The sequence below is a fragment of the Myodes glareolus genome, chromosome 2, assembly GCF_982192425.1.
Source record: "Myodes glareolus chromosome 2, mMyoGla1.1, whole genome shotgun sequence".
NCBI lineage: Eukaryota > Metazoa > Chordata > Mammalia > Rodentia > Cricetidae > Myodes > Myodes glareolus.
Genome location: NC_142027.1, coordinates 125482819 through 125494866, shown reverse-complemented (window position 1 = coordinate 125494866; position 12048 = coordinate 125482819). Strand labels below are relative to the sequence as shown.

The window sequence follows — 12048 nt, the reverse complement described above, 5'->3', positions numbered from 1 at the left end:
ATCCCACAACAATGCAGAAGTGATGAAGGGAGGAATCTTCCCCAGATGTGTCTGACTCTAAGACCTGTTCTCTCCAGAGCCACATTCTGTGCCAGGAAAGACTTAGTTGGATAAAAACTCCCCCCAGACCGGAACCAGGGACCATGTAGAGGGCAGACAACTGAAGTAGCAGCTCCCCCATCTGCACTGTCCTGCATGGTCTCCCATTTGTTCTGAGAAAAGGGGAGACACTAATTGCTCATGCTGTGGGGGGAAGATGGAAGCACCAAGATACATGGCACCCTGCTGGGTGCACGGTCAGTGTCCCAAGTCGCTGCTGTTGTGAGCCGTGGGCCTGGCCCTCAAGAGGACCAAATGGGCGCTGCGTTGGGAGCTGGGCCTTCCCTGGCACCTCTGCTCATAGGCCTGGGCAGACTGCTCGATGGCCACATTCATGGTCTTCTTCTGTGTCTGCAGACGCCGTTGAAGCTGCTGGTAGACATGGTCGTAGGCGGCCTTCTCAAAGAGGAGATCCTCTATCTCCTTCCGGAGCTGGGCATTGGAGGTCAGCATCTTGTCAAAGTGGACAGTGACCTGCGGGGAGGTTGTGCTTCAAACCAGGTCTCACACAAATATGCTTTGGACTGGGTAGTCCTGGGAGGACGTCAGGGTCCTGCTGCTACCCACGGAATGCCAGCAGCACACAGCCCAGCCCAGCAATAATGATGTGTCTCCTTCATCCCTTTGGAGGCAAAGTCACTTCTGACTAATAGCAGCTAATTCTAAGTTGAGGAGATTTGAGAATTCAAAAACTCCAGGGATCTTGATCAAATCAATCTTTAGAAGACATTTGAGAAAAAAAAAAATGCTGGGCATGATGGGACACGTCTTTAATCCAGTACTTGGGAGGCAGAGGCAGGTGGATCTTGGTGAGTGTGAGACCAGCCTGGTCTACATAGTGATCTACAGCCAGGGATATGTAGAGAGACGCTGTCTCAAAAAAAAAATCAAACAAAACAAGAAAAAAAATTGGGGGCCTGGCTAGAAAAATATCAATACAGATAAGTTTTGAGAACTATTGACAAAATGTTGATTCTGTAAGGTGCGATGTTGGTGCTGTGGTTGTAAAAGAAGACCAATATTTAGCTAACACAGAAGGATTTGGGGTTAAATGTCTGAATTCCTTTCCTTAAATTACCTTAAATTAGGACAGTTATTATTTTTAAAGTACTTCAGGGCAGGAAAGACAGACAGAGCCACACACTCACATCATGAGTCAATGTGCCAGGCATGTGACATCATCCTAGCTCCCATTCCCTTCCACAGCCGAGTAAATGACTCTTGGGGCTTTTTGAAAGTTGACATTGGTTATACTGCTCATGAGAGTGTGGACCAGTCTTGCTATTGGAGGAGGAGAAATTAAAGAAATTTCAAATAAACCAACTGGGTACAGTGGCACACGACTTTGATCCCAGCACTCAGTAGGTGAAGGATTGGAAGTTCAAGGCCAGCTTCAGCCATAGAGTGAATTCCAGGCCAGCCTGCACTATAGTAGAAAAAATATAAGAAAGAGAGATGAAAGAGAAAGAGGGAAGAGTGAAAGAAAAAGAAAAATATTAAATACAGTTGGGCATGGTGGCATTCCCAGCACTCAGGAAACAGAGGCAGGAGGATAGCCATAAGTTCTAGACCAAGCTGATCTACATAGCAAGTTCCAGGCCAGCTAGGACTACAGTGTGAAACTGTCCAAAAAAGTGTCAGCTGGGTGTGGTGGTGCACACCTTTAATCCAGCACTCGGGAGGCAGAGGCAGGTGGATCTCTGTGAGTTTGAGGCCAGCCTGGTCTACAGAGCGAGTTCCAGGACAGCCAGATATACACAAAGAAACTCTGTCTTGAAAAAAAAAAGTGTTCTATTTGCTTTTCTGTTGCTTTTCTATAACACTGACCAAAACTAATTTAGGAGGAGAGTTTATCTTGTTTACAGCTCACAGTTCATCCCTGATCGAGGTCACGACAGTTCAGACAGTTCCTGCTTGAAGCAGCAGCCATGGAGGAAGCTGCTTACTGCCTTGCTCCACACGGCTTGTTCGACCCACTTCTCTATACAGCCCAGGTCCACTTTCCCACCATTCAATGCGGGCTGGGCCCTCCTACATCTATTAGCAATCAAGAGAATGCCCCACAGGCCAATCTGATGGAAGCAATTCCTGAGTAAGGCTCCCTCTCCCCAGGAGTGTCAAGTTGGCATCTGAAGCCAACACTCACAGCTCTAACAGAACCAGTGAGATGGCTCAGCAGATAAAGTGGCAGCAGGATTGCCACCAAGCCCAGGGACCTGAGTTTGATTCCTGGACTCACATGGTGGGAGCTGAGAGCTGACTCCCGCAGACTGTCCTCTGACCTCTCCCTAACGCCCCCATGCATACATGTAATTTAAAAACCAGTGGCATGCACTATATTCTTCCCCTTTAAATAAATTAACATATTTGCTGAATGGTGGTGGTGCATGCCTTTAATCCAGCACTCGGGAGGCAGAGGCAGTGAACTCTGTGAGTTCAAGGCCAGCCTTGGTCTACAGAGTAAGTTTCAGGACAGCTAGGGCTACACAGAGAAACCCTGTTAATATTCAGGCATCTGTACTGGCCTGCCCTTAGAGTCCTGACAGGATATGTCCGTTTTCTGTAGCCACTAACAGCATCTCCTGTGCACATTCGCTAAGTTCCCTTTTAAAAGGTGGGCTTTGCCACCTTCTGTCTCTTCCTTCTCCTTCTCTTTTCCTCTCTCTTTCTCTTTCTCTCTTTCTCTTTCTCTCTTTCTCCCTCTCTTTCTCTTCCACAGACCAGACTCTGCCCCACTTTCTGCCCCTTTCTCTCTCTTCTTCCAATGAACCTCCCACATGAGCCCTATTGCACGGTGTGACTTCTCTTAGCGGCATTTTTAAAATGACAACAAACCCTGTTGCAAAAAAATCAAAGATACACACACACACACACACTTTCACTTGGGAGGGGCGGGTATGGATGTGAAATTCTTCCATGGATGGGGAGGAACTAGAAAGAAAGATTGCCAATAGTAAAAGATTTGGAGAGGTTCTCCAAGTGTTTCTGAGAATCTTCCTAAAAGGCCCAAAACTGAAGCAAGTGGAGCCAGACAATCTGTTCTTAGAATCTAAGGAGGCACACACCGCCAGGTAGTCACCCTGCATTCTACAAGCCCCAAAGTGAGTGAGAGCCTCCTTCAATTTTACACTGTGTACTCTATGTTCCTCTTCCCATAGTCCAGTCCTAGATTTCTATAGAATTTTTTTTTTACTATTTTAAAAGATTTACTGTATTGCACATGTTTGTGTGAGTACTCGCATGTACACGTACAGCCTGAGTGCGGGTACCTGAGACGGCCAGAAGAGGGCACCAGAGTTACAAGCAGTTGTGAACTAGGACCCCAATCTGGGTCCTCTACTGAGTCCAGGCATGGTGGTGCACACCTTTAATCCCAGCACTGGGAAGGCAGAGGCAGGCATTCCGTGAGTTCCAGGACAGTCAAGGCTACATAGAGAGACTCTGTCTCAGTTAATTAATTAATCAAAAAGTAGGAGTCTGGAGGAATGGCTCAGCAGTTAAGAACACTGGCTGCTCTTCCCAAGGACCAGAATTCAATTATCATCACCTACATGGCAGCTCACAACTGTCTGTAACTCCAGTTCCAGGGTACCTGACACCCTCACACTGACATGTACACAGGCAAAACACTAGTCAATGTTAATAATAAATAATTTGTGGCAGCTGGACCAAGCCATCCTTAAAAGTCTTACTTCCACCTCTGAACTTCTCAACTCGGTTAGGGTGACTTTACCAACTTCATCACAAGCACTATAGAACTGGAGGTCACTTACAACAAATGTCACTGCAAACTAAGGCCACCAATCAGAAAACATGACTTTTTCCATATTGAGGTTTATGTCCTAATGTTGTACAGGCCTGAGCCTCCTGCCAGGGGAGGAGGCGAGTCTACACCTTCCTGGTGGCCTTGGGGACATGATAGGTAGGGAGGGTGAGTGGGAGCTACAGTGGGTGGGGAGTACCCTCAGTCCACCGCTTTCAAGCACCAAGCAAGCATATGTTCTGCTGGTGGCTCAGTGGTCAAGCTTCCTTCCTGGAAGTATAAAGGAGTGGGGATGGGGGGAGGGTGGGATGAGGATGAGAGAGGATGAGGGGGGATGAAAGTGGGGTGAGGGTGGGATGAGTTGAGGGGGGATGAGGGTGGGGTAAGGGGTGGGGTGGAGTGGGGATGTGGGGTGGGGTGAGTGTGGGATGAGGGGTGGGATGATGGTGAGGATGAGGGTGGGGTTGGGGTGAGGGTGGGATGAGTGTGGGGATGAGGGATAGATGAGGGTGGGGTGAGGGTGGGGTGGAGTGGGGGCGAGGGTGGGGATGAGGGATGGGGTGATGGTGGGATGAGGTTGGGGATGAGGGCTGGGTGAGGGTGGGGATGAGGGCTGGGTGAGAGTGGGGAATAAGGAGTGGGTGGGTTTGGGGATATGGGGTAGGTAGGGGTGGGAATGAGGGGTGGGGTGAGGGGTGTGGTGGAGTGGGGATCAGGGGTGTGTGGGGTGGGAATGAGTAGTAGGTGGGGTGGGAATGAAGGAGTGTGGGGGGTGGGATGAGGGGTGGGTTGGGGTGGGGATGAGGGGTGGAGTGGAGTGGGGATGAGTGGTAGGGTAGGGATGGAGTGCTGAGGCTTCCAAGAACAGCCCCTCACCTACCAGATTCAGTCGGGTCTCCAGAATATGGATCTGTTTCTGCAGCTTCCGGGGGTTATTGGCCTCTTGTGTCTTCAAGAAGATTTGTCTCTGGTTGTTGATCTTCCTCTCCATCTGAACAATCTGAAAGAGAGAGGGGAGCGGGGAGCGCTGAGCTGCATCAGCATCTGTCCACCCCCACAGATTGACTTCCGTCCAATAGACAGAGCTCTGCGCTGGCTTCCTGACCCCCAGTCCATTCAATTATTCTCACCCATTCCAGGGAAAAATAATGACTCTTGGCTCTGAGTGTGAATTTCCCCACTAGTGAACAAAAAATTTCCATCTCCTCAGCCCTGACAACCATAGTTTCTAGAGGAAACTGTGCAGTCTCTGGCTGCATCAATCACACCAAGGGCTGCGAACTACAGACCTTTGGAAATTGGCTCACAGCTTATGGCTACAAATAAAGATTTATTAGAAAAGTCAATCATTTCTGTACTGCCTGTGGCCACTGCCTTGGTGCTATGCTGCTGGAGTTTAGTTTCGCAGAGGCGTTGTGGCTTCGAAAACCCAGATATGTGGTCCTGTGGCCATTTTAGATGTTGGACCAGAGTGTTAATTTATCAAAATGCATTTGAATTTAGTGTCATTTGCTACTTTAGAGTCTTATTCAGGCACCATATCGGTTAAAACAAAAGACTAGAAACATAGTTCAGTGATGGAGGGCTTGCCTATCGTGCACAAGGTTCCATCCCCAGGGAACTAGCAGAGGAGTTAAGATTTGTTCCTAGCACCCACATCAGTTGTCTCAATAATTCAGTTCTAGGGGATCCAATGCCTTCTCCTAGACTCCATGAGCACTTCACATATTCTCACACAGACACAGGCATATATACATAATTAAAAATAAAATAAAGGGGCTGGAGAGATGACTCAGGGATTAAGAGCACTGGCTGTTCTTTCAGAGGTCATGAGTTCAATTCCCAGCAACCACATGGTGGCTTGTAACCATCTGTAACAAAATCTGGTGTTCTCTTCTGGTATGCAGGCACAACACTCAAATCTTTAAAAAAATAAAATAAAATAAAATCTTACACACAAAAAGATAAGAGTAAGGGTGGCTGAGTATGACCGCGCACACGCTTTAAACTTGAAAAGCAGAGGCAGGTGGATCTCTGACTTCAAGGCCAGCCTGAGCTTTAGAGTGAATTCTAGGCGAGCCAGGGCTACAAATATATGCCTCAAAAATAAATAAATACAAATAAATTATAAAGTTACATACTTCTAACACACAAACTCAGTAAGTAATAAGTTTCCTTTCCTACAAGGAAGGATTGGGACACAGCCAGACCTAGCCAATGACACCATCCAGGAGGCTCACACTAATGATGTGTGGTGTTGAGTGATGATTTTGAGGCAACGAATCATGCTCAGAATGACATGTGTATTCCATGGCCCACAAGAGACCTTCTTGTCCAGCACCTTAGTGCCAGGACAAAAACAAAAAACAAAACAAAACAAAACAAAACAAAACAAAAAACTGGTGCATAGCATGAAGGAGGGAGAAACTAGCATCATTAAAAGCCAACGGTGATCTTTGTTACAGCACCAAAACCTGGCCCGTGTTGGTTGATGCTAAGGATGCTGAGGTTGGACATGCAGGGTTGATGGAGCTGAGCTCCCATGCTATGTTCCCCTCTGCCTGGAGCATCGCAGGTATGTTGTCCTTGTCCCCGTTTGCTCAGTCTCCCAGGAGAGCCTCACCTTGTCATCCAGCTCTCCCAGCAGCACCTTCATGGAGGTGATGAGTGCCTCATAGTCCCCCTTGGTCTGCAGCAGGAAGCGCAGCTCCATGATGTTCTTCTGGTCCAGGTCTAGGTTCTTGGGAGACTTCACGAGGCTCAGGAGCAAGGTGGTCTCTGCCTGCTCAGCTTTCAGATTCTCGATTTCCTTACTGAGGGGAAGCATCTCTGATTTAACCCAGCAGCCCCTAAATGCCTTCACAGAACCCACAGGATTTCTTACGCCAAAAGGAGCCTGGGAGAAGGCCTGGGTCCCAGTGAGGAGGGGGGAAGCTTCAGGGCTGGGGCTTGGGTCCACATCTGAAACCCCATGTCCCTGACCCTAGTCATTTCCTTCTCTCCTCCCCACCTTCCCTGAGGGATACGTGCTTCTAGGGGTTGTCTGCCCTGTCAGAACCCTTCACGGAGCGGCTCGGGAGATGGCTCAGCAGCTGCTAAAGAGTTCCCTGTGTATGAGAACTTGAAGTCCATCCAAGCACTCACTCAAAGTCAGCTGCTGGGAGTGGAGGCAGGAGGACCCCTGAGCTAGCTGTCCCTCCCGTCTCTCCTCATCAGGGGCTACAAGCCAATGAGAGACATAGTCTCAAAAAACAAACAAACAAACAAACAAACAAGATGGGACCAGGCATGATGGCACACACTCTTAATCCCAGCACTTGGGAGGCAAAGGCAGGGGATCTCTGAGTTTGAAGTCAGCCTGGTCTACAGACTGAGTTCCAGGACAGCCAGGGCTACACAGAAAAAAACCCTGTCTTGAAAAAACAAACAAACAAACAAAAACAGCAACCAATTGATCATGGTCAGAGATGAAACCAATGGGACAATCTACAAAGACAATAACAAGGTTGCCCTGGCCGGGCGGTGGTGGCGCACACCTTTAATCCCAGCACTCAGGAGGCAGAGGCAGGTGGATCTCTGTGAATTTGAGGCCAGCCTGGTCTACAAGAACTAGTTCCAGGACAGGCTCCAAAGCTACAGAGAAACCCTGTCTCAAAAAAACAAAAACAAACAAACAAGGTTGTCCGGTCCCTGCACTGTCAGGAAACTAGTGAACCCTTGACCCACTTCTGGTATGCACCAAAACCCAAATGCTTCATTTTGTTTAACTCACTACCATTTCAGAGACCATGTGTGACCAGTGAATCTAGAAGTTGGTCTTTTCCAAGGCTGCTGGGCTTTCCCACCCCTCAGCTCCCTCCTGGAAGCAGACCTTGTTAAGGTGGAAGGAAAACCGTAGCAGCTGAGTCCCGCACGGAGGACAGTGGTCACAGGGAAAGGCAGCAGGCTGGTGGGCAGGGCTGGACTGGGCAGAAGTGAGCCAGAGCCCTGGAGTGTAGGGGGCTCTCACAGTCAGAGCTTGCCCATGCTTTCCTGTTAAACTTTATTTATCTTGAGACAGTCTCACTATGTAGTCCTGGCTGGCCTAGAAATCTCTACATAGAGCAGACTGGCTTCAAATTCAGAGGTTCACCTGCATCTGCCTCCCAAGTGTTGGGATTAAAGGTGTGCACCACCATGCACCGAAATTTCTTTATCCTGTCATTTTCGTCTATATGGGAGTGGGTGACAAGGGGTGCAGAGGCCGGAAGAGAGCGACAGAGCCCTTGGAGCTGGAGTTCCAGGAGGCAGGAAGACAGATGTGGGTGCTGGGAACCGAACTCAGATCTTCTCCAAGAGTAACAAGTGCTCTTCATTGCTGAACCTTCTCCCAGCCTTCACTTTTTTCAACATGTATTTATTTGTGCATGATATATGAATATGTGCGTGGGTGTTAGCATGCCACGTTGTGCGTATGCAGATCAGAAAACAACGTGGGAGTCTAACCTTGTGGCTCTTTGGGATCTAATTCAAGCTATCGGGCTTGGAGTCAGGCTGTGCCATCTCCCCAGCTTGAGACGTTTCCTCTGGTTCTATATAATAAACACTTTTCCAATAGATGGCAGTAAAGTGCTCTGGAAAAAACACTTTTAAAAACTGACAGGGATGTCTCCTAGGGACCAGCCTCGCATGGAGTAAACAGATCCAGGGGAAAGGAAAGATCTCCTCCGCTCCTTCCTCTAAACTCCAAGCATGCAGACAGCGAGGGTGGATGGAGGCCTGCTTCTGGCCTTGCAGAAGTGGCTTCACAACCGGGTCTCCCCAATTGCAAAAGGCTGGGCGCTGCAGAGGCAGTTTGGCAACCTCCCCGGAGGCACCAGCCAGAGAATGGCCACGCCCCGTCACAGCTGGTTGGACAGGAGTAGACACCTGAACCAATCAGGTTCCCCCCGTGCTGGATGGGCTGCTAGATGAGGGTGTGTCTGCTAGGCACAGGGTGGAGCAGAGGGTCAGGGGCATCCGCTAGATGACCGAGGCCTGGTTGAGGGTCACCTGTCTCCCGGAGCCCCCAAGAACCCTGGATCCTGCTCACTGGGTGCCCTCCTATGAAGCTCTAGAGCGTAGGATAAAAGGTCCCGGCCCCCAGGTGGGTTCAGGGTGCTCCCTGCCCCTGCTGTGCCCTAGACCCGCCCTGGGACACCCCTCTTACTACTGATTGGCGATCATGCGCTGGTTGCGGAAGTTGAAGGACTTCCTGCTCTCCACCATCTTGCGGAACTGTTGCCTCAGTTTCCTCAGCTCCGCCTCTGCCAGCTGCTCTTTGGCCTTCTCGGTAAGCTCCGGAGAGCTCAAAGAGAGCTTTCTTCTGTGTTTCTTTCCCTGGGCGAGATGGAGAGAGAGGAGGCCCATGTGACCAGAGAAGCCCCCAGGTGGCTCCCAGGAGAGGGGCTAACCCACTCCAGGGTGATGTCATCTGCTTGTCTGTCACAGGGGAGACCCATCCAGGGCTGCCAGGTGACAGTCGAACTCGCTGTGGAGGGTCCTGAGTTCAAATCCTACACTGCTGTGAGCCTGAGAAAGTCACAGACTGTTCCTGAACTCCAGCCTCCCGTCTATGCAGTCGATGCCCAGAGATGGGGTGTTGGGTAGGGTGAGATGGTACATGAAGCCATAGCGAGTGGTCAGCTGTCATCACCTACCAGCGGCATTGAGACGGATCTGGGCTTCCTTTCTGCTTAGACACTGGATCCTGGAGGCCACAACCAGCAAGCCCACCCCTGTCTCTCTCTTGTTCTCTCTCTCTGTCTCTCTGCAACGTCCTGTCCAGAGGGAAAGGAGGAAAAAAGGAAGTGGGCCACCCCTGCTGGCAGTGAGGACCCATGGGCCTCTCCCCCTTCTCACGGTCCCCTCTCCCGCCCACAGCTTGGCATACAAAGGGGACATGGCAGATGGTGCTGGGTGTGACTAGAGCCTCTCCCCCCAGAGCCAAGTGTGCCTGGAACTTCTTCCTCTCCAAGTTTATTATTAGGGCCTGGGCAGATGGCTTCAGCCTGTCACGTACCCTTCTCCCCACATCTCTGAAGGAAAGGGGTGCAAAGGCCTCAGATGGTGAGCACCCGAAGGGAGCCTTCTGATTTTGTGACAAGGTTTCCTGTCAGCCCAAGCTGGCCTCAAAGTCAATCTGTATCCAAGGACGAACTTGAACTCCTCATCCTCCTGCCTCCACCTCCAACGTGCTGGGATAATAGGTGTGTGCCATCACACCCAACTTATGTGGTGGTGCTGTATTGAACCCAGTACCCTACACATGCTGGGCAAACACTACCCACTCACCACTCTCTCTCTCTCTCTCTCTCTCTCTCTCACACACACACACACACACACACACACACACACACACACGCTGTGGCTCCTCCTGTCTCAGGTCAGGAACCAGTAACCCAGACCGGTATTTGGTACATCGGAACTTGAATGTTGGGGATGGAGAGATGGCTCAGAGGTTAAGAGCACTTACTGCTCTTCCAGAGGTCCTGAGTTCAATTCCCAGCAACACCACATGGTGGCTCGCAACCATCCGAAATGAGATCTGGTGCATTCTTCAGGTGTGCAGGCATACATCGAATGTTGTATACATAACAAACAAATAAATAAACCTTGAAAAAAAAAGAACTTGAATGTCATCTGCCAGAGGCACTCAGACAAGTGGACGTGAGTCTAACAAACCCCACAGGACTGTGAGACCCACTGTGTCCCAGAAACTGGGAGGTCCTATGTGGACTCCAGGGTCTCAATTCCTCCCCAGCCTCTGATGAACCTTGGGTGCATTCCTCCTGCTCTCTGGAACCTCAGTTTCCACTCTGGAAAACGGGGAAGGGTAGAGGCCAATCAGTGCGCTCACCTAATCTATATAATATCCGCACACTAGCATGGGCCTGGACTCCCAGGCACCCGGGCTCCCTGCTAGGTGTTGGAGAGAATTCAGCAATTCAGGCTGTTGCAGGATGAATTTTAACCTGGGCACCTGAGGTCAGGTGCACGGACAGCCATCTCCACAGGGCCCTAAAAATCAAGCTAAATCAAGGTAAAGTAAAGACACTTCTGGGTCATGTCCAAGCACACCAATCAGAACCTTTCATGAAAGCAATCTGAAGTGACTTTTCTGGGGCCTGTAAATGGCCAGAGTTCTGGCAGGGCAAATGTGCAAATCGATTTGGTGTGCAAACTGTGCCTACTGTGTGCTTAATATCGTGGGGAACTGAGCAGTGAGTCATCCGCAAGATGCTACCAAGGTAGCCCAGGGTGAAAGCGTGGGAAAGGCTCCAACAAGATGTGGCCCTTGTGTTCTGCGGGATGAACAGGAACTCACCAAGCCATGCTGAATAAGTGATGAGAAATTCTGGGCAGAGAGAGCACCTGACTGAAGGCTGAGAAGCAAGGAAAATGTAGCCCCAAGGCATCCGCTAGCTTGTGTGAGCTGTCAAAGACACCATGGGAACTATGGAGATGGCTGGTCGGTATACCACACTTGAAGAGAAAATAATGCTATAAGATTCTTACAGACAGTGAGGAGGTCATGACCATGGGGCCATGTCTTGACAGTTTCTGGAGCCTTCCCAAACACAACTTGAATGAATGACCTTACTCAGGCCATCTTGAACACCTCCCATTTTGTTAGCTACCCTGCCACCATCTCCCATTTAATAGCCAGGGCAAGGAGCCTACACTTCCTCCCCACTTTTAAATGACAAGGCTGGTTCTGCAAGGATCCTGGATGAGTGACACGGTTTGTTTTAAGACAAGAATAAAGCGGGGCATGGTGGTACTGGCGGGCCATCCTAGCATTTGGAAGGTGGAGGAAGGAGGATCAGGTGTCAAGGTCATCTTTGGCTGCAGCACAAGTTTCGAAGCCAGCCTGTGATATGAGACCCTGTCTCAAACAAATGAATAAATGACAAATAAATAAATATGAGGACGCTTGAGAGGATATATAGCTCTTTGGGTTTGGGAGCATTTATGGTGGTAGTGGTGGCCCCAGGCTTGAGGCAACCCCTAGCCTCCGCTCCTCCCCAGCAGGGGGCGCTGTGTGCGCCGAACTTACCACCCGCGGCTCCAAGTAGCGGGCTCCGCGAGCGTTTGGGCTGCAGCCAGCTCCACACCCCGCGTTCTCCGCCCTGGAATACGCGCCTTTGTGACAGCGGCGACTCGCG

At 50.1% G+C, this 12048-nt stretch overlaps 1 protein-coding gene across 2 annotated transcripts in view; it reads right to left on the bottom strand.

Moving 5' to 3' along the window:
• Ccdc63 (coiled-coil domain containing 63) overlaps nt 1-10482 on the bottom strand; it is a 29620-nt gene extending 19138 nt beyond the window's left edge. Inside the window, exons 1-6 of one of the 2 annotated variants that reach the window (XM_048447389.3) lie at nt 10356-10482; nt 9541-9660; nt 9051-9220; nt 6486-6675; nt 4743-4862; nt 392-573 (exon numbers count right to left, since the gene is read on the bottom strand). In XM_048447389.3, the coding sequence (XP_048303346.1) occupies nt 392-573; nt 4743-4862; nt 6486-6675; nt 9051-9220; nt 9541-9549 (671 nt within the window). In that variant the 5' untranslated portion in view covers nt 9550-9660; nt 10356-10482. Of the gene's footprint in view, nt 1-391; nt 574-4742; nt 4863-6485; nt 6676-9050; nt 9238-9540; nt 9661-10355 lie in introns of those variants that run through there. The other variant, XM_085679762.2, reaches the window with a different exon arrangement.
• Nucleotides 10483-12048: the final 1566 nt, after the last annotated feature.